This window comes from Macaca nemestrina, chromosome 4 (assembly GCF_043159975.1).
Source record: "Macaca nemestrina isolate mMacNem1 chromosome 4, mMacNem.hap1, whole genome shotgun sequence".
NCBI classification, from domain to species: Eukaryota; Metazoa; Chordata; class Mammalia; order Primates; family Cercopithecidae; genus Macaca; species Macaca nemestrina.
The window spans coordinates 51,977,328-52,000,762 of NC_092128.1; the positions used below are offsets into that span (position 1 = coordinate 51,977,328).

A 23,435-nucleotide genomic window follows, 5' to 3' on the forward strand; every position below is an offset into this window, starting at 1 on the left:
GTTATAGACATTTGATAGTAATTGTTGAAAGAAAAGTGTAAGATCAAATAGTTTGACTACTAAATGAAAATCAGCATGATTTCAGGATACAGGAAGATAAAAGATACAGGAAGTGCAAGCAGGAAAGAAATATTTCTCAGGTTAAGTTTGATATTGTGAAGAATATTATAAACCAAAGAACTCTACTTGGGAATATTTACATGATTTTAGGACTTTCACAAATACTTTTTATTTTGTCTCACAAAATAACTCAAAAGTGGAACACAAAAATGGAAAACGTAAAACCTAAGTCTGTACACTTCCCTCTCAGACAGTGAGGTTTATTAGGGAGGCAGCTGTGGATGGAAAGGGCCAAGCTAATGGAGCAGGTCTCTGCAGGCTGGTCTCTCTTCCCTATGCTTTGATAACTCCGTAAGTAGGATTTGCAAGTAAAGGCATATCCCCCATTAGCATTAATAGGATTTTACTGTTACTCCTTTAGTTTAAGGAAACAGATAATACAGTAGGTTTGGTGCATATTATTGTGCATTGATAGTGGGGACTTATGTAGAAATTAAAATGTTAATATAGGCCAGACACAGTTGCTCACATCTGTAATCCCAGCACTTTGGGAGGCTGAAGCAGGTGGATCACTGGAGTCAGGAGTTTGAGACCATCCTGACAAACATGGCAAAACCCCGTCTCTACTAAAAATACATCCATTAGCCGGGCATGGTGGCGGACAGCTGTAATCCCAGCTACTTGGGAGGCTGAGGCAGGAGAATCGCTTGAACCCAGGAGGTGGAGATTGCAGTGAGCCAAGATTGCACCACTGCACTTCAGCCGGGGCAAGAGTGAGACTCCGTCTCAAAACAAACAAACAAACAAAAAAGTTACTATAGTCCTGAATGTTTAATTGTGAAATATATTTGTAAATATGTACATTGTAAAACAAATTGTTTTCTTTTTCTTAATATAGAGTTACATTTTTATGGGAGGTTTTTTAAAAAGATATTTACAGCCTGATACAATAGCATTTAGTTCTGTGCAGTTTTAAGTTAGTTTTTAAAAAATTTTGTTTCCACAGTCCAGAAAAGGCTTTGAAAGACTCACTACAACCCTATGAGGCTGCTTATCTATCAAAATCCTTATCTCGACTCTTCGATCCTATCAACTTGGTTTTTCCCCCTGGTGGTCGTAATCCTCCTTCCTCTGATGAACTTGATGGTATTATTAAAACTATAGCAAGGTACGTATTTTTTATATAGCGGCATGCCATATAAGATGACTGCCATATTTGTTAGTGATATATGATAGCAGTACATTTTTAATTTATTTTCAAATTATTCAAGTAATTAGGCCCACAATTAAGAATTTTACAGTAAATGAGTGCACGCATAGTAAGTACTTGAGATTCCAATTAATAAAATAATTTAAATACCTTAAATATAGTCTAAAAATAGTCTATTATAATTATTCTGTATCTTGCCAAGGATGCAAAGTAAACCTAGCTGTTTATACCATAGTAAATTTCTTACATTATACAAGAAATCAAATACAACAAATGATTTTATAAATTGAGAAACTAAAACATACAGGTTAATTTTTTTTATCCTAAACTCCAGAAAGTGCTTCATGGCAGAAATAAGAATGTAAGTTTGATTAGCCTGCGTTTGCTATTTTAAGCTTTTTAAGTGAATGTGACAGCTTTTAGGACTCTAAAAAGGGAGGATATCGTAGCAGAGGTGCCACCTGAATGCCTGCAGACAATGTAATTATATACTGTTGGCTTTAGACACTTATTTAAAAGTTGTCCAGACTAATTTGCAGTTGAAATTATCTGTTTCTGTCATGACTAACAAGTTGTCATAATAATAGATCTGTACATTTGAGATGGATATTTTAAGGAATAAAAAATAGTATGAGACCGAGGTCTAAATTCTTTTAAAGATTTGAAGATGGTGATTCTGAGGTATGGAAGAGTAAGACTAAAAAGCCACAGGTGGCCAGGCATGATGGCTCACGCCTGTAATCCCAGCACTTTGGGAGGTGAAGGTGGGTGGATCACCTGAGATCAGGAGTTCGAGACTATCCTGGTGAAACCCCATCTCTAGTAAAAATTCAAAAATTAGCTGGGCCTGGTGGCACATGCCTGTAACCCCAGCTACTCAGGAGACTGAGGCATCAGAATCGCTTGAATCCGAGAGGCGAAGGCCGCAGTGAGCCGAGATCATGCCACTGCACTCCAGTCTGGCTGACAAGAGTGAGTCTCAAAAAATAAAAATAAAAAGCCACATGTATAATAATATACATAAGCATATCTTTTGCTGCAGATGTACCTACAAATTATCTAGATTGCCCAGCATCTTGGTCTTAAATCTCTCCACAATTGCCTTGATTTTCCAAAGTTCTGACTAGGTCCTAGTAACTTGATCTCTTTGACCTGTTTATGTAAATATTAAAGAGGAATCTCTCCCATTCCTCTATGCAACTGGACAATGCTATAATCAAATATAATCTACAGCTGGAAGAATCATGCTTATGGTAGTGTTTAATAAAATTTAAAAGTGAACATTAACAAAATTATGTCTCAATACTATATGAAAGTGCATTTTTGTTATACATAGTATGCACTAGTATTGCTTCAAACTCTTTCAACTTCTTTAGAAAGAGAATCTGGTAAGATTTACTCTACTACTTCAGGGACAATAATTACTTTTCTTGCTTTTCATCTGTATATGGGTTTCTATATGATTTTTAATTTCTAGTATTCTTTCCATGGTCTTTATAAAATACCTTTTTTTTTTTTTTTTTTTTTTTTTTGGCAGTCAGATCAAATGCCCCAGTTAATCCAATGTTAAAGTTGAAAAGAAGCATGACAAAAAAATACTTTAAGAATCCGAATTTTAAAAATTTGTAATTATAGACCTGCTATGCTTTTATATTATTTAAAAAGCTACTCTATTCAAACTAGCATGAATTGGCATAATTTCTACAGAAACTGAGTATATATCATGTGTAATTTATATTTTTAGCCTGTGTCCGTTCCAGGTCATCATTTCCATTCAAGAGCTGTCATTTCCTTGCAGATGTCTGTGATATGCAATGCCTCTAATTGCACTTTGTCAGTCTTACCAAGAGTGCGACTCTAAAAATCTGTACACGATTTACCCCTTTAATGACAGACTGAACCCACATATGACATGCTTTTATTAATGAGAAACTGGTCATTAAGGAAGCTGTCTCCAGGCACATTTTCCTAATGCTGAATTTAGGTGGTAAAATGAAACAATGCAACCAGTTCTTGGAAGCAGTGAAATCTATAAAAAGAATAACCATATTGCTTATTGGGTTTGAGTTTTTATCTTGCTCTTTACTTTGTTGATGAACGATGGTGCTAATATTTAAAAACTGTTTTTATTTTCTCCAGTGAACTAAATGTTGCTGCTGTTGATACAAACCTCACATTAGCTGTGTCAAAAAATGTGGCAAAGACCATCCAGTTATACAGTGTAAAGTCAGAGCAGCTTGTAAGTGATATCCTTTATCTGTAAACTTTAATGATTTTGTTTAAAATTACTAACTATATAATACTTGACTAATCATAAATATTGAATTGACTATTCATTTACTTCCATTTTTACTGTAGTGAAAGTTTATAACTTCCCGATGAATTTAAACTAGAAAAAAAATTTCTGTTAACAAAAAAATGGCCCTCCTCCACATTGTCAGTACACTTTCAGAAGACAGGCAAGTTTTTTTTTTTTTTTTTTTTTTGAGACGGAGTCTTGCTCTGTCGCCCAGGCTGGGGTGCAGTGGCCGGATCTCAGCTCACTGCAAGCTCCACCTCCCGGGTTTACGCCATTCTCCTGCCTCAGCCTCCTGAGTAGCTGGGACTACAGGCGCCCGCCACCTCGCCCGGCTAGTTTTTTGTATTTTTTTTTAGTAGAGATGGGGTTTCACCGTGTTAGCCAGGATGGTCTCGATCTCCTGACCTCGTGATCCACCCGTCTCGGCCTCCCAAAGTGCTGGGATTACAGGCTTGAGCCACCGCGCCCGGCCAGACAGGCAAGTTTTATAAGGTTTCTTTTTTTAACGCATGTGCCAATTAATGGGCTAATTATGTATTTTTAAATATTTAAATATTTTAAATAATTTACATAAATTATAATTATATATGATCAATCAAATTTTCCCTTTTGTGTGACCACTAATTCCATATGTCATTCATGCATGGTCACCTAGTGTGAAATTGACTTGAACTGTTAGAAAACTGTTGTAGGAAGTAAAGTACGTAAAATTTTAGTAGAAAAATGTTTATTTACTTTTTAAAGATTCCAACCTCAGAGCCTGGGAGTTTAACCCTAAAATTATTCTATTTGAAATAGCTATAGGCATGCATTTAAAATAATAAGTACATAACTGAATCATAATCTTAATTCTATACATTAATGTTTTAAAGTTAAGCATACATATTTCACCAGTATGTATGTATGCTAATTGAAATTCAAACAAAATAAGACTTCAATTTTTTTTATTGTTATTGATATACTAATTTTAGACAGTGTATCAAAATCTGATTGTCTCCACTATCTTTAGAGTGTTAGCCAACTACATTTTCAGTTTATCCTCTCTAACTGTTCCCAATTGAAATATCATAATAAACAAAATAATCTACTTTTACCTATATCCAAGTTGTTTCAGTTTGTTCTGTGATAATTTTTAGGGTAAGTTGATGACATACTGAAGGACTTACATAAAATGATCCTTGGAGGTAACAGTCATGTTACGAGGCGTCCTACTTTTAGTTCCCATGGATGGCCAGATTTTGTTTGCAAATATGGTACAACTATTTTCCATTCAGTTGATCTTGTAGTCTTGACAAAATCATCTTACAAGCATCTTTTTAAGAACTTTATTGAAAACTAACCATACAGAGATATGGAGGCTCTTGGTAGGAAATTACTATGAATTTAGATTAGTAATTTTTCTCTCAATCTGTGTTTAAAGATGCTTTATTATAATGTTCATTGCTTCAAAAGCATGGTTATTGCTATAAATAAAATTCAGTATTATATCTACTGGAGTTTAGTGTAATTACTGACAATGCCAAGACCTGAAGTTAACACCATAAGAAAGATCCAGCATATATATAGAAAGTACCTTGCATTGAGAGTACGGAGGGACAGTGGTAATGGTAATATGTGCTTCAGTTAACATAGTAATGGCTTAGATGAAATAAAAATATATCTACAAATGTTTGACTGAGTTGATACTGTTGATCAAATTGTTGGTGGCTGTAAATTACTTAAGCCTACCTAACGTACCTGCAGTGTTGAAGGCTAACAGAAAATCATTGACATTTTTTGATTTTTAATTGGATTATTTCTTTTTTTATTAAAGATACTTTTATTTTTCAACTTTCATTTTAGTGTATAAGGGAAACTTAAGCATTAAATAAGATTATAAAAAGCATATGCCCTATTTTTTAAAATACATTATTGACTAATGTCTTAAGTAACAACTTGCTGTGATTGTTCATTTCTTGGCATTTAATAACACTCTTCTACTCCTCTATGTTTTAAAATTATACCTGTTCTTTAATCTTTACAAATATTCCTATTCTTTTAGAATAATTTGACTGAAAACATTTAGAGGAAAATAGCCAAATAGTCTTTAGTGGAAGAAAGACTTGAAACAGATTTTTGAATTGGATAACTACTCTGCCTATAAATGGAAATGTTGACTTGAGATTTGGTACAAAAACTAAATCAATGAGTGGGAGATTCTTTTCAAAGATGAAAAATTTAAGCTTCCAATCTACAAGATTAAGAAGTGACAGAATCTGTTGTTTCCTGACTTTCTAATGATCGCCATTCTGACTGGCATGAGATTGTGGTTTTGATTTGCATTTCTCTAATGACCAGTGATGATGAGCTTTTTTTCATATGTTCGTTGGCTGCATATATGTCTTCTTTTGACAAGTGTCTCTTCAGATCCTTCGCCGACTTTTTGATGGGGTTGTTTGTTTGTTTGTTTTGTAAATTTGAGTTCTTTGTAGATTCTGGCTATTAGCCCTTTGTCAGATGGATAGATTGCAAAAATTTTGTCCCATTCTGTTACCTGTTCACTCTGATGATAGTTTCTTTTGCTGTGCAGAAGCTCTTTAGTTTAATTAGATCCGATTTGTCAATTTTCGCGTTTGTTGCCATTGCTTTTGGTGTTTTAGTCATGAAGTCTTTGCCCATGTCTATGTCCTGAATGGTATTGCCTAGGTTTTCTAGAGTTTTTATGGTTTTAGGTCTTATGTTTAAGTCTTTAATCCATCTTGAGTTAATTTTTGTATTGGGGTAAGGAAGGGGTCTAGTTTCACATTTATTAAATAGGGAATCCTTTCCCCATTGCTTGTTTTTGTCAGGTTTGTGTAAGATCAGATGGTTGTAGATGTGTGACGTTATTTCTGCAGCCATTAAAAAGGATGAGTTCATGTCCTTTGCAGGGACATGGATGAAGCTGGAAACCGTCATTCTCAGCAAACTAACACAGGAACAGAAAACCAAACACTGCATATTCTCACCCATAAGTGGGAGTTGACCAATGAGAACACATGGACACAGAGAGGGGAACATCACACACCAGGGCCTGTCAGTGGGTGGGAGGCTAGAGGAGGGATAGCATTAGGAGAAATACCTAATGTAGATGACAGGTTGATGGGTGCAGCAAACCACCATGGCACGTGTATACATGTGTAACAAACCTGCACGTTCTGCACATGTATCTCAGAACTTAAAGTATAATTTTAAAAAAAAGGAAAGAAAACAAAAGAAAAGAAGGAAGAGAAGGGAGGAAGGGAGGGAATGAGGGAGGGAGGGAAATCAGATAATTAATGGAATGTTCAAGCAGTGAGATAAAGGAAAGCTAGAATTTTAAGCATGCTTTCAGAAAGAGTGACTTGAAAATACAGCCTGAAATGTACATTGAGCAGCTTTTCAGAATCTGAAATTTATTTCCCTAAAGATTAGTTATAGAAGTTTCTTGGCTACTGAAACATGTTAGTATACTTAATTATAGCTTTAATTCGTATCAGGAGAAAGACTTATAAAAGGTTTTTTCAAGCTGATTTTTAATATTCTGGGATATAGTAGATTACAACATTAAATTATATGTAGAGTGCATTATATACTTAATACATCTGAAATTATTTTTATGATTACCTATTTTTTTCCCTAGGGCTTTTCTCTTACTAATCACCAAAGGTATGTGTTATACAAACCTATATCTCTGTAAGGAGAAATCCTTCGGTCCTTCTGAATCCAAAGCGGTACCAGAGAATTTATTTTTAAAGTGAGGTTGGGCCACAAAAATAACTACCGTCATTAACCTTTATAGTGAATCAGGGAATTGTGCCAAGCCATTTATATATATTATTTTATTTATTTCACAACAGTCCCATTAGATGGAAGTATTACTGTCCACCACTACAAAATGTAGAAATTGAAGCTGAGAACAGTTAATAGCATGAGTAATATCGACTACTAAAATTAGAATGCCTGGAAGCAGGTGTTGGCACTAGCATTCAAATCCAGACCAGACTGTAAAACAAGCTTGTTCAACTCGCCTTATTTTTTACTGTTGTTGTTCTCTTGTGTTTTGTTAGGCTTTTAGCAGCCTGAAGCCATGATTTTTAGTTTCTGTCTCTAGTGCTAAGCGGAAAAGTATGAGTAAGGGACTTTACTGGCCCAACCAGAAACAGAAACTAAGAACCCATGACTGTATTCTCTCCCATGTTCACCTCTGCACCAACCTTTAATGTTTTCTTATTTCTGATCTGTAGCTTATATATAAACATAACATCTTTTTTATTTAAGAAAAGTTACATTGTGTTATACATATTGTTTTGTGAATTGTTCATTCATTTTACAGTATATCAAGATGTTAATATATGCATAATATATTTTATTTATGTATAGAATAGTTTATTTTACTTCCGTGCTCTTAATGTATAGTTAGATGATTTCATAGTTGAATTTTGAAATAGTAGGGATTTAGCATTGAGGCTTCACATCTGAGTTCTAAGCAATAGGATTTAGTTCCTCCAATATGTATTTAACTTAGTATGGGTCATGTGAATATCAGCTTTCTAGATGCTCTTTTGTAAAAGTGAGATCAAAGTTTTTTAGATTTTCATTTAAAAATTCTTATTTGTCTTGACAGCAATTGTGAGTTTATAATTAACTAAGTAGAATTTTGTGTTTCAAATCCACATACCCTATAGGTGTAATATTACAATATTTTATGACTGAACTGAACAAATTATTTAATGGTGATATATTGGGGATTTGTTTGTATAGTCTGAAATGTGACCTTTAGAAGAAAAGGTCCCTAGACCTTACAGTGGAAAGTTTGGGGGGTTTTGTTTGTTTTTGAGATGGTCTCACTCTGTCACCCAGGCTGAAGTACAGTGGCATGATCATGGCTCATTGCAACCTCCACCTCTCAGGCTCAAAGTATCCTCCTGCTTCAGCCTCTGGGCACGCCAGCATGCCTAGCTAATTTTCTTAATTTTTGTAGAGATGGGGGTCTCGCCACATTGCTCAGGCTGGTCTCGAACTCCTGGGTTCAAATGATCCATAGCCTTGGCCTTCTGAAGTACTGGGGTTACAGGTGTGAGCCAATGTACCTAGCCACAATGGCAAGTTTTAATTGGTATTTTCCTCATCCTCTGTGTGTTAAAAGGAAACTAAAATATTAGTATATATTTTATTGGCACCTTTAAAATTTATATAGGCTTGTAAAGTTTTTTGATACCAATTTTGGAGGCAAATATATTAATAAGTATTCCTTTTAAAAACTGAAGGGTATTTTCCGACACTAACCATTATTTGATGGTTCCAGGGAATGGCATCTAGAATCTTAGTGTAAATGGCAAATGTTATGAACTGTGAGAAAGGAGATTGGCATTTAATTAGGTTGCAGACCATTTGAAACAATAATAGGAATGACATTTAAGGGGAGGTCTCAACTTCAATGCAGATCAGTAGCTGTGTATGAGGTCATTAGTTCTAGACACTAAGGTTTTATTTTAAGACTTTGTAAATATGCACTTTATTCTTCATATAATTTCATAAGTTGGAGACTTGACATTCCTATGATGGAAAAAAGCATACATGTGTGATATTTAAATGATATAGAGACATGAGCTCAAATATGAGTTCAATTTTTTTTTTTTTTTGCTTGTTTGTTTGTTTTTAGTTTTAAAAGTATTGGCCAGGTCTGGTGGCTCATGCCTATAATCCCAGCACTTTGGGAGACTGAGGTGGGCGGATCACCTGAGGTCAGAAGTTCAAGACCAGCCTGACCAAAATGGTGAAACCTCATCTCTACTAAAAATACAAAAATTAGCCAGGTGTGAGTGCGCACCAGGAGAATCACATGAACCCAGGAGGCGGAGGTTGCAGTGAGCTTAGCTTGCACCACTGCAGTCAAGCCTGGGCAACAGACTGAGACTGCATCTCAAAATAAATAAATAAATACAAGTATTATTTAATGGAGATTTTAATGTCATCTACATGGGCTGTCACCCCGTATATTATTATATGGTAATAGCTTATGTTGTTAATACAAAAAAAAAAAACACAAAGGAAATATGAAATCACTTGGAAGAGTTTTTATATTATGTGCAAACAGGTGAAACAAATCAGTTTTGTCTTTTTGACCAAATGCACTTTCACTGTAATACAAACACAACACACCAATCCCTTTAGGTTACCTGGGTAGCCTCTTGATCCTTTTTTTTTTTTTTTTTTAAGAGAAGGGGATCTCACTGTGTTGGCCAGCTTGGTCTTGAACTCTTGGCCTCAAGCAACCTCCCACCTCAGCCTCCCAAAGTGAGCCACCACGCCTGGCCCTCTTGATCCTTTAGATAGCCTTCCACTCTTTGTTACCTCTCATGTTGGACTGTTTTGGGATTACTTCATCCTTTCTTCAAGATAGCTTTCTGGCCTGATACACTGGCTATACCTATAATCCTAGCACTTTGAGAGTTCGAGACAGAAGGATTGCTTGAGCCCAGTAGTCCAAGACTAGCTGGGGCAACATAGTGAGACCCTGTGTCTACAAAAGCAGAAGAAAAAAAGATAGCTTTCTGACTTGCTTCTCAGACCTGTAAGAGCTTCATTTTCCGGGGGCTGTGGCAAATCAATACTAGACGAACTGTCAGGACTAAGAGTCAGTAGATCATATTGAAGACAGAGAGCAATGACAAATAATATTTTCAAGAGAAAGTAAAAAATTTGAAATTGTTAGTTAAAGCAAGTCAAAGTCTGTGTTAGTTATCTGTTGTCATAAGAATGCTGTGTAACTGACAACCGCTGTTGACATGGGTGACACGCAGTAAGCATTTTTGCTCATGCTTCTCAGGTCATATGGGGACTAGCTAGGTGGCTTTACTGAGGTTGGCTGGGTTTACTCACAAGACTGGCTGGCTGCTGTTCTAGGCTGGCCTTAACCATATTAAAACTCTGCTCTGTTATATGTATCTCTAATCCTGCAGCAGGCTATCCTGGGCCTGATCTCATGATGAAGACAGGGTGCAGGAGGGAAAATATTCCCATAAGTCTCACTCACCAAAACAACCCCTCCACAGTACAAAATTAAGTAGCAAAGAATGTACATACAAAGTAGGTGAAGAATTGGGACGAATTATGCCATCTATCACAAAGCCAAATTGAGAGCATGTAACAATGAAAAAAGAGAGCTCATGAACCTTTTTAATTTTAATTTTTAATATTTAGAGACAGGGTATCGCTACATTGCCCGACTGTTATGCAGGGAGTATTCGCAGGTGCAACCAGTGTTCTCTAAAGCCCCAAACTCCTCGGCTCAAGCAATCCTTCTGCCTCAGCCTCTCAAGTAGCTGGGACCACAGGCAACTCCACCACACCTGGCTGAGCTTTTATTTTTATTCCCAAAGATGTACGCTCCCTACTTGAATCCTAATGGTGTTTGCTAAATTTTTATGTCATTTGATACCACCTTCACTGCCAAAGAAGAGAGAAATTCATTGCTATGGTAATTTACTTAATGATTTCAGTTAATGTTAATATTACTATAAAAATCATAAGCCTTTTTTCTATATGACTTTTAAATTATATATGTTGACCTCTTATCACATTTTCTAATCTTTATTGTCCTAAACCTCTTTTCATTGCCACAGGCATATAATATTCAAACATTTTTCCTTTTCTTTTTTTTTTATCTTTCTCATTTAAAATTTTTTTTCTTCATTCCAGAATATGAAGTTTTTTAGTATCTGAGTAAATGGAATCCTCCATACCCACCCTAGAAAATATTAGTATTAGAAGTTTGAAAAGAAATTGAGTAATTGAATCTTGCACCATAATTTTTTACTGCCATGTTATCACTTCAATACCATCAAGAAGATTTTTGAAATATGTTGTTTAGTTTTCCCAGATGTTCTCATTGAGAGAATTGGTCAATTACATAGTCAATTTTTTACTGGGATTGGAAGTCCTAACACTATTGAGCTTTTATATCTGTTGAAGCATATTAGTGATCAAGTAGAGCTTTTAATCCTACCCTTTTCCAAGGTATGAACTATAATTTAATGCCTTCGTGTATGCTTAAAAATTACGCTATTTGAAAGTATATTTCTGGGAGATAAAATTGTCAACATTTAGTCAAAGTTAGGCTGTGGTTTACTTAGAGCACCCTCCTTCCTAGCATACACCCACATACAAATGCATATCACATTAAAGTTATAGCTGTACTCATAATAAGATTTAAAGAAAACCTGCGTTTACTGCCCAGGGCCGCTATAGGCATCAACCTAGTGCGACAGACAGCAAGATTGCCTTGCAAATGGAACTAAGGACAAAACATGCTTAGGAACTACATCTGCAGTATCCCAGTGTGACACCAGCTACCAGCATTAGATACAGTTCTGAATTGGAGACCTGCAGTAATTATATGGAGGGAGGCATGATTAATGGGGCAACTATAACTACCCCTCCCCCAACACATGTATTAGGCACAAACCCAGAATGAGGAAGACTTCCTTTTAAAAATTAGGATGCAAACTAAAACTCTTCATTTGAATATAAGCAAGCTTGTTTGAATCTTAGAAGCTATGGATTGTCTTTGATTATCCTTTGCTATATCAGACATGTAGCACACTTTTGAGCAGCTTTTATTCAACTCACTAGTATTAGGTTGTGCCCGTTTAGAGTATTTTCTGAGACATATCTAAAAGCAAAAATGGTGACATGGAAAGATTCTCTCTGTAATGGGAATTAAGAAAAATCCTCTGTCTCTTTCTCTATCTCTTAGAAAATCTTTTTAGCATATTCAGTATCGTAGGGCAGGAATTGATAATCTAGCAATGGCAATGGGTTTAGGGGATTTGTGGATCCTAGGAAATTATAAAACTTACAAAACTTAGTTCCATTTGCAAGTTTTATGAAAACAGAAGTATTTTTCAAAATATTTTTGAAATTGTGAACCCCATATATCTGAGACAGGTCTCAGTCAATTTAGAAAGTTTATTTTGCCAAGGTTGAGGACTTGCAGAGACACAGCCTCCGGAGGTCCTGATGACATGTGCCCAAGGTGGTCAGAACACAGTTTGATTTTGTACATTTTAGGGAGTCATGAGACATCAATCAACATATGTAAGATGAACATTGGTTCTGTCCGGAAAGGCGGGACAATTCAAAGTAGGGAGGGAGCTTCCAGGTCGTAGGTAGATAAGAAATAAATGGTTGCATTCTTTTGAGTTTCTGAATAGCCTCTCCAAAGGATGCAATCAGATATACATTTATCTCAGTGAGCAGAGGGGTGACTTCCCTTTAGCTTAGTGATTTTGGGGGCCCCAAGATTTATTTTCCTTTCACAGAATTTTCCTGGGAAAATGCTCTAACAGATTTTAAAGAGGCCTGTGATTCTTCCTCCTCAAGTAACTGAAAGTTATCTGGAAAATCCCCCAGGTATTTGAAAGTTAAACAGCAAACATTTAAATGATCTATAGGCCAAAGAGGGATATTTTAAAAAAATATTTCGAGCTAAATAAAAATGCAAATAGAACAAATGTATTAGCATTTGTAGGATGCAGCTAACTCAGCAAAGTTCAAATCATTAAATACTTTTATTGGGGAGGAAAAAAGATCTCAATCAAGGATCTAATCTTCTACGTTAACAAACTAAAAAGAGAGAGAGGAAAAAAAGAGCAAATTAAACCATAACACATAAGAAGGAAATAATAAAGATGAGAGCAGAAAACAATCAAGTTAAAAAAAAATAGAGAACATGATTAAAGCCAAAAGCATATTCTAGAATTATGATTTTAGTAAAATCATTGTATACAAGGTATCACTGAAAACCACCTATTTCTATCTACCAGCTACAAACAGAAAATAGAATTCACTGTATAAAAGGCTATTTACAATGGCAGCAGAAAATATCAAATTCCAGAATTTGATATTTTCAAATTCTAGGAATAATTTGACAAAATATGGGCAAGACTTTACACTGAAAACTATAAGTTGTATTGAGAGAAATTGAAGAAGAATTTTTTAAATGATGGTGTATGTGCTATTCATGTATTAGATGACTCAGTATTATATGGAGGTTGATTCTTCTGAAATTGATCTATAGATTTGATGTAATTCCAATAAAAATTCTAACTTTAAAAAAAGTTGATCAGTTGATTGTTAAATTTTTACAGAAATACAGAAATGTCAAGAATAACCAAGACACTTGTTTTAAGAGATGGAGTCTTGCTCTGTTGCCCAGGCTAGATGCAATGTCATGATCCTTGCTCACTGTAGCTTAAGGGATCCTCTGCCTCAGCCTCCCCAGTAGTTGAGATTTCAGGCATGAGTTACCACACTTGGCAATCAAGACACTTTTTTAAGAAGAGGAACAATGCAGAGCGATTTGCTCTACTAGATAAGAAGACTCATAAAGTTATAGTAAAGGCCAGGTGTGGTGTCTCACGCCTGTAAATCCCAGCACTTTGGGAGGCTGAGGAGGGAGAATTACTTGAGATCAGGAGTTTGAGACCATCCTGGGCAATTGAGTGAGATTTCATCTCTACCAAAAAAAAAAAAAAAGTTCTAGTTAAGATAATGAAGTATAAAGTATTATCACAGGTATAGAAAAATGGAACATTGAGAGAGAAACAATCCCACATATAGACAGTCACAGTATATTAAAATTCACACTAAACAATTAATTTTACCAAACAGCCACTTTTCTCCAGTTTAAACATCAACTGCCTAAAATAACATTACCAAAACTAAATGTAGTATATATTTTGGAAGTTTGGAGAAAATGAAGGAGTAAAGAGGTGTGTGTGTGTGTGTGTGTGTATGTGTGTGTGTGTAACATCTTTCTTTTCTTGGGTCTAGATTTTTTATGTTCACTTTTGGTAATTCAAAACATATGTGAGGCTGGGCGACATGGCTCACACCTGTAATCCCAGCACTGTGAGAGGCCAAGGCAGGTGGATCGCTTGAGCCATGGAGTTCAAGACGAACTTGGGCGACATGCGAAACCCCATCTCTACTGAAAATACCAAAATTAGCGGGATGTGGTGTCACATATCTGATGTCCCAGATACTTGGAAAGCTGAGGCAGGAGGATCACTCGAGCCCAGAAGGCGGAGGCTGTAGTGAACCAAGATCATGGCCACTGCACTCCAGTAAGAGTAATAGAGGGAGGTCCCGTCTCAAAAAAAAAAAAAAAAAGCATATGTGAGTACTATCTTTGCTAAGAACCCAAGAGAGAAAACTTTTTGAAAAAGTTTATGCCTTTCAGTTCTGTTTCAATTTTTACCATATGTAAGATTTTACAAGAAGGAATAATTTGATTAGTATTCAGAGGGACTGATCACAATGAATGGAACTGAAGAGGCAAGTCCAAGTGCCTAAAAAGGCAGTAGCAGCCTGGCAATTATTGAAGCAATGTGTGTTCTGGACTTTGGTTATACCACCATAAAATGATACCTTCAACCCCAGATCCTCTTGCTTATAATCCTGGACTCTTGAATACTGACAGACTTAAAACTGATTAAATGCTCTTGCTTTTCCAGAATTCCTTGTGACCCAGTCTGACATCCTTGAAACTGTGTAACCTTAACCCTAGATCCTGCCAGCTCTAGCAGGCTATAGTAAGGGCTTTGTCCTTCACTCAGAATGAGAGGGAAGCTATTTAATGGTTGAATGCAGAAGGAGGAAATCTAATGCAAAAAGGAAGGGTTAGAATGCAAGAAGTAATAATAAGCACAAAACATTGATAAACATGTAGGTAAATCTAATCTTTAATTGCATAAAATTAGAATAGTGACTAATATGGAACATAGAAGTAAGATGGAACTAAAATACAAGTCCACATTAAGGTATAAAATGAGGAAAGAGTGATGGATATTAAAGCATTTTAAAATGCATGTCATTGTTCAGGATTAAGTTGAATATAATTTTTTTTTTTTTTTGACATGGAGTCTTGCTGTCACCCAGGCTGGAATACAGTGGCATGATCTTGGCTCACTGCAAGCTCCGCCTCCTGGGTTCACGCCATTCTTCTGTCTCAGCCTCCCGAGTAGCTGGGACTACAGGCACCCGCCATCACGCCCAGATAATTTTTTGTATTTTTAGTAGAGACAGGGTATCACCAAGTTAACCAGGATGGTCTCGTTCTTGTGACCTCGTGATCCCCCCGCCTCGGCCTCCCAAAGTGCTGGGATTACAGGCATGAGCCACCGCGCCTGGCTTAAATTGAATATAATATTAACAATTGACTACTGAAAGAATAGAAATAGAATATGTAACTTAGAATTAAGTTAATGGAAAAGGGTAAAAAAGGAAACTATCAGCTGAGTAAAAGGCTGAAAAATATACAGAAACAAAAGAGGCAAAAATTGAATCATGACAAATAAGAGAAAGTTTATAAAAAGGTAGTAAAATAATTCCAACAAATGCATCACTGGTCATAATAAATATAAATATACTAAACTGGCCACTGACATTTTTCGATTTGCATAGAATCAATGGCTGAATTCAGCTTCGTGTGACATACCTAAAATATAAGGACAGATAAAGGATGAAAGTAAAGGAATGGAGAAAAAATATTTCAGGCAAATACTAATCAGAAGAATGCTGACAACGATATTAACATCAGACAGAATAGACTTTAAGTCAGAAAGCATTATTAGGGATTGTGAAGGTCACATATTGAGAAAAGGAACAATTTACTAGGAAGGCAAAGAATTATGATATACGTTACAACACGGCCTCAGACTAATAAAGCATAAGTGGATAGAATTATAGAGGGAAATGGACAAATCCACTATCAAAACGAGAGACTGTGGTGGGGAAGAGGGTCAGTCAAGCCACATTGGAATTATATCCTTTAAAACTACTTCTCTTGAGATACTTTCTCAAACTGTTATAGCCATTTATGGCAAACACAATTATAGAATGACAAATATAATAGTGCCATGTTTTACAAAATGAATTCCTACTTTCAATCAGGTAATGAACCTTTTTTCCTGGTTTTACATTGTAAACATTAATATTAAAACCAATATACAGAAAGAACCTAATTAACTTGGAGTTCAGTAATACACTTTTTTATTATTAGGACTTTAGTTGAACTGAAGATTATTGTTGGACTATATATAAAGAATTTCTTAGGCCGGGCGCGGTGACTCATGCCTGTAATCCCTGCACTTTGGGAGGCTGAGGTGGGCGGATCACCTCAGTTCAGGAGTTCAAGACCAGCCTGACCAACATGAAGAAACACCATCTGTACTAAAAATACAAAATTAGCCAGGCGTGATGGTGCATGCCTGTAATCTCAGCTACTAAGAAGACTGAGGTAGGAGAATTGCTTGAACCCAGGAGGCAGAGGTTGCAGTGAGCCGAGATCGTGCCATTGCACTTCAGCCTGGGCAACAAGAGTGAGACTCCATCTCAAAAAAACAACAAAAAAGAATTTCTTACTACGAAAAGTAATAATGCATGTAAGATTACAGATTTAATTACATTTTAAAAAAATTTTTTTTAAATAGAGGTGGGGATCTCACTATGTTGTGCAGGCTGGTCTCCAACTCCTGGCCTCAAGCGATCTTCCCACCTCAAGCTCCCAAAGCGCTGGGATTACAGGTGTAAGCCACCATGTCTGGCCCTTACCCCCGTTATTTTTTTTTTAATTGTATTGATTAATTAGGCATTAATACTAGGAAGCTAGGATTTTAGTTATTCTGTATCCCTCAGAGTAATAAACTGTCATTCTTTTTTGAAATTCTGTAGTTTGAAGTTTAGTTTGTACTATAATCAAATTACTGTAAATCAAAGAGGCCTTATTCTCTACATTTCATGTAGATATGAAGGATTTTTTAAGTTGTTAATAAATTACTTACAGTATTCATTATTGGAAAGTGGGAAAATCTCAGCATACCTGAAAGTGAACAGTTCTTTCTTTTTCAAATAATTAGAAATATGCAGACTTATGACTCTAAATTTAATTAACAAGGCCAGTGTTTAGGTCATTAGTAGGTAGAAATTCTATCTGCTGTTCAAAAGCTTAAGACCCTTTCAAGAAAAATAAAAGCTCTTAGGGAGGATAATAGATTTGATTAAATGATTCATTCTTAGCAAATTGTGTTTGCATTTCTTACCCCCTGTATTGCCAGGTGGAGGTTTTGACAGGAACATGGAAAATCTAGAGAAGGTTAATGAGAAAGTTAGGTTGAGAAAGGGGCTTTGTGTAATGGGAATTGGTGGTGTTTGAGCAACAGAGCTTTGAATTACAAAGCTGTATTTTATTCCTGTGTGTTGTTCATGTTCATCTCTCATGCATAAACAAGACATGATTTTGTTTCTCACTTTTCAGTTATATATTAACTGTTCAAACTGGATCCCATCTCTAGCTATCATCTCTTTAATAACAGATTTTGTGTGAAGATTTAGTCTGATGTTAAGATACAACTTTACCATTGAATCTGTTCTATGGTTCAATTATACCTGTCTTTATTTTGTAAATAGCTAGTAAAAAACCTCTTTTTTAAATTGTCAAATATTTGATAAATTTAACAGTCTAGGGTATAACTAAGAACCAAGAAGGCAATGAACTCATTCTCTGAACTGCTAGAATTGATGTTACAGTGTCCATATACTAAAGTACACACATGTAACTCATAGGAAAGTCTCCCGGCTTTAACATCGTTAGTCCTCTGGTTTCCCACTTCAAAGCAAATTAGACCAAGATGAGGGAAGAATATCAAAAAAAGATCAAAAAAGAGAAAGTTTACACCTTAGGAATAAGGGGAGGACTCGTCAAATCACTAAAATTTAAAGAAGAATAGGAAACACCAAATATCAAAAGAGGTAGTAATCTAAGTTTGTTTAATGAATGAAGGGGAATGCAGCTCTATATACCCTACTAAGCTCGGATAAAGTCACTAAAAGCAGAGAAGAGATGTAACAGCATAAACACACTGCTCAAACACTAGTGAACATTTATAATGGTTAACCTAAGTAGAATTTGCCTTCTTCAGGTCCATGTTCTGTGTATCTTATTTATGAAACCAGGAAAGTGTGACATACACTGTGGGAATATTTTCTTGAAAATATTTTCTGATAGTTTTAGCACTCAAGAAAATTAGTTTCTTTTATTTTCAAAGTTTAGTTAGATTGATGTGCTGGGAAAGTGACAAATTGCTGTGTGAACCTACAGATTTGTCCTTTCCTATACATTTTCAAAATTGCCTAATAGACCCAACCTTTCCCTTGTTCTTAGATATGTCGGGTTTTCCAATTTCTCCGTTTTATAAATATAATCTTTGTGTATAAACTTTTCTGTATTATTTTCTTATGATACATTTTCTGGGGTTCGTTTTTGGTTTCTGTTGTTGTTTTGAGACAGGATCTGGCTCTGTCACTCAGACTGGAGTGCAGTGGCACAATTTTGACTCACTGCAACCTCAGCCTCCTGGGCTCACACCATCCTCACACCTCACAAGTAACTGGGACCTACAGGTGCGCACCACCACACCGAACTGATTTTTGTATTTTTTGTAGAGATGGGGTTTTGCCATGTTGCCTGGGCTGGTCTCAAACTCCTGGGCTCAAGCGATTCTCCTGCCTCAGCGTCCCAAAGTGCTGGGATTACAGATGTGAGCCACCATGCCTGGCTCCATTGTCTGGAATTTTTTTACAATATATTTCTTACAATATTTTCTTACATATGTAAGGGTGTGGCAATTTTGAGGCTCTTGGAATATATTGCTCCTTAGTATCTCTTGACCTAGAGGATCATTGAACTGTATATCTAAAAACCTGATATGATATAGATCAGGAATTGCCAATAGATTTTATGCCCTGGGTCAAGTCTTAGAGATTTGTAGTCACTGCCTGGAGTGCAATGTTGAGAGACCATAAAAGGGCCACAGTTGATTATTGATGTCTTCTGTATGCATGGGAGTGGGCATAAATAGACCACTAGAAGTGTTTCCTTAATATCTGGAAAGTAACTTACTTACCCTTTTGTAGTTTATAAGTAATCTATAACATATTATTTTGTTCTTTTTAGACATTTTTTGGAGTCATCAACTTTATAACTCCCCACAAATAATTCTTGGATTTTCTTAATAGAAACTTAAAGTTGTCATCCAACTCATCCCTTGAATTGTCAGTTTTATTTCTTTTACTTTTAGTCCTCAGGCATGATGTTTAGGGAGATTTTGGTCATTTCATCTGCAGATTAACCGTTATATAAAAACATTCTTCATGTTATTATAATTATGTAATTTATTGTTTCAGTTATCTAGTCTCATCAGTTATTTCTCACACATTGAATTCACATGCTGTTCCTAATGAGCAGATGTACAGAATTAGAATTTCTGAAGAATATTTTGTTCAGATAATTAAATTTTAAAAAAGTGTATCTTGTCATTTGCATATAAGAATTATTTTAATTTTTATTTAAGGATTTGTTTAGCATTTGGATTCCCTCTCATTCCTTGCTTGTGTGTGCACGTGCGTGTGTGTCTGTGTGTGTGTGTGTTTTACAAATAAACTCAAATGCAACTCTTTTGGTTTCTAACATCTTTCCAGATTGTATTGAAATAGTGTAACATGATTAATCAGTATGTACATTTGTCCTATTTTACAATGTTGAATCTCTTATTGCTCCCACTTTTCTAGTTCCCTCATTCTCAGTGCTTTACAGCCAAGCTGTATTTTTGCACCTTGGTACAATTTTATTCATCTCAAATAAGATAGGCTTTGAAAAAACAAGCATATATAATAAGCATCTTCTACTTTGAGACACCTTGCTGAACATGTACATGAATTAGTGATGTCAATTTTAAGGAGCTTGCAGGAAATGGCTTGAGATAGTAAAGGTTAAAGTGGCTGAAGATGAGTGGAGGATTATGAAGTAGTTGAGGTGCCTACTTTGTACAAGATGCTTTGTTACCACAACCCAAATGGAGCAAAACCTACTCTGTAACTCCAGGCAGCTTCACTGGCATTTGGTTCTCATTCCTAAATGCTAATCTGTTCAGTTGGTCCCTAGCCAGTACTGAGATAGACTAGAGGTTGGGGGAAGGAACCAAGCAAAGGAAAAGTGAAAAGAAAATACGAATAAGACATAGAATTGTCTGGAGATAGAAATATATGGTATTACCATTTTTAAGGCATTTTACAGTTTACATAACATACTTTGGTATAAATTGTATTATTAGTTCCATGTTACAGATTAAGAAATTGAAGCTACACGTCACTCAGCTAGCAAGTGGTAGGGACAGCAGACATTCTGGGAACATGAGTTTTCTGATTGCTTCTGTTCTTTCAGGGAAGTATACAGCAGAGTCATCAACTGAGAATAAGGAGGAGGGAAGGAGGTGTCGGAGATCAGAGAAATGAGGAGAAGGCGAGGAACAATCTCCTAGGGGCTTAGGAGCATGAATGGGATATTTAACAGTATTGACAGGCAACATCAAGAACCCACCTTGGTTAAGTGATCATAGATTTAAAGTCCAACCAGTGAGAAGCTCATTCAGCTTCTCACATTCAGGCATTGACTTGGTTTCGCCCAGGACTAGAATTTTCCTAAGTGACCATGAATATATGTATTCTTAATACCCTGCCCCGCCTGCTCTCTGAAAACTAATGAACTCTCCAGGCCCCAGTTTAAAGCCAGTATCTCCACAGGTACACTGGATCCCATTTCCTCTCAAGATACCACTCACTGCTGAAAAGATGTCGCTCACTGCTGAAATTGATGATAATGAATAACATAACATAATCTAATCCAGAAAGGAAGGAAGCAAAGACATGGGTATCAGGGACTCCTGCGAGATAGAATAAGAAGGTGGTACATTTGGGAGGTCTAAAGGGGTTACTGAATTATTGGAATTAGAATCAAAGGGATGGCCAGTACAGTGGCTCATGCCTGTAATCCCAGCATGTTGGGAGTCTGAGGCAGGTGGATCACTTGAGGCCAGGAGTTCAAGACCAGCCTAGCCAACATGGCAAAATCCCATCTCTACTAAAAATACAAAAATTAGCCAGGTATGGTGACATATGCCTGTAATCCCAGCTACTCAGGAGGCTGAGGCACAAGAATCACTTGAACCCAGTAGGCGAAGGTTGCAGTGAGCCAAGAACATGCCACTATCCTCCAGTTTGGGTGACAGAGAGAGAGCCTGTCTTAAAAAAAAAAAAAAAGAAAAAACAAAGAGAAATGTAAATATATATCTACCTATTGTGTACTCACAGAAATTAAAATTAAAAATAAGTAAAATCAAAGGGAAAGATTTGAAATGGCAGCCTGAGAGTAGCATACTTAAACTCAGATTCGAAAGAGTTCAGTCATTATAATGGCAAGATTATAGAGTGTGACCATGGAAGAAGATAAATGAGTTGGAGTGAATAGTAAGATTGTTGAAGGAGAAGAGGACAAGGAACTGAGAGCCCATTGTATTGGAAGGATCATCTATTTGAAGATTGATTTAATCAAGAAGCAGGGGTCAACAGCAGTGAGCAAACCTAGTGCCCAGATCTTGGTCTCTAATTCCATTTTCCACTAAAAGGAACCAGAACTCTTTGGAGATATGGCTGATGCCAGATAAAAGTATTTCATCAATGTAAATCTGTGAAATTGATAACAACTTTGGTTTTGTAAGAAAATATCCTTATTGGCCGGGCGCGGTGGCTCAAGCCTGTAATCCCAGCACTTTGGGAGGCCGAGACGGGCGGATCACGAGGTCAGGAGATCGAGACCATCCTGGCTAACACGGTGAAACCCCGTCTCTAATAAAAAATACAAAAAAAAACTAGCCGGGCGAGGTGGCGGGTGCCTGTAGTCCCAGCTACTCAGGAGGCTGAGGCAGGAGAATGGCGTGAACCCGGGAGGCGGAGCTTGCAGTGAGCCGAGATCTGGCCATTGCACTCCAGCCTGGGTGACACAGCAAGACTCCGTCTCAAAAAAAAAAAAAAAAAAAAAAAAAAGAAAATATCCTTATTAGGAAATACACACATTGAAATATTTAAGGGTAAATATAAAAGGCCATAATGTATGTATAATTCAGAAAACAAATTATGCACATTCCTGTATGTGACAGAGAGAGAGAGAGAATACAAATGATAAAGCAAACGGGATAAAATGTAACAATCGGTAAATCCAGATAGAGAACATACAGTATTCCTCGTACTGTTTTTATTTTTGCAACTTTCTGTAAATTTGAGATTACAGTGGCATGGGTCCACTTATACACAGATTTTTTTCAACCAAAGGCAGATGAAAAGTACCGTATTCATGGGATATAAAACCTGTATATATAGAGAGCCAACTTTTGCTGTACACAGGTTCCTCAGGACCCACCGTGGGACTTGAATATGTGTGGATTTAGGTGGGGGGGTGGGTGTTATGGTCCTGAAATCAATCCTCCTTGTATACTGAGGGGAGACTATATTTCCAAAAAAACAAAAACTACGACAAGAGTGGTATTGGAGAGAGATACACGGTCATCCACTTAGCTAAGTGTTGGACTTGGACTGATTATATTCTGTGCAGTAAAATCAGGATAAGCAGCAGATTATTTACTACATCTCCAGTCTTTTGGAAACTTACATTTTCACTTTGATATTTTTATTTTGTTCTTTGTTTTTGGCATAATGACGTTTCATTTTTAGTTGTTTTATGTCAATAACGTTTTATACCCAAAACTATAATATTCTTTTTATATAACTTTATAGGTCTTTTGAACTTAAGTCATCTCTTAACCTTCATTTTCACAAGGTTCTCAGAGCATCAGTCAATAACCTTGGAAGTCTGGGATTCTTTCTATGCTTTTTTAAAAAACAGTTTTATTAAGATATAATTCACATATCATATAACTCACCCATTAAAGTGTACAAGTCAGTGGTTTTTAG

At 36.2% G+C, this 23,435-nt stretch overlaps 1 protein-coding gene and 1 long non-coding RNA gene across 2 annotated transcripts in view; both read left to right on the forward strand.

Annotated features, from left to right (window-relative positions):
* Nucleotides 1-23,435, forward strand: part of LOC105475313 (component of oligomeric golgi complex 5) — a 372,025-nt gene that overhangs the window by 290,292 nt on the left and 58,298 nt on the right. The window contains exons 13-14 of the mRNA XM_011730439.3: nt 1,067-1,228; nt 3,410-3,509. Coding sequence (XP_011728741.2) covers nt 1,067-1,228; nt 3,410-3,509 — 262 coding nt within the window. The remainder of the gene's footprint in view (nt 1-1,066; nt 1,229-3,409; nt 3,510-23,435) is intronic.
* Nucleotides 3,517-21,739, forward strand: LOC139362764 (uncharacterized). The gene is made up of 2 exons (XR_011622040.1): nt 3,517-3,729; nt 4,048-21,739. It is a non-coding gene; the product is annotated as an uncharacterized lncRNA (long non-coding RNA).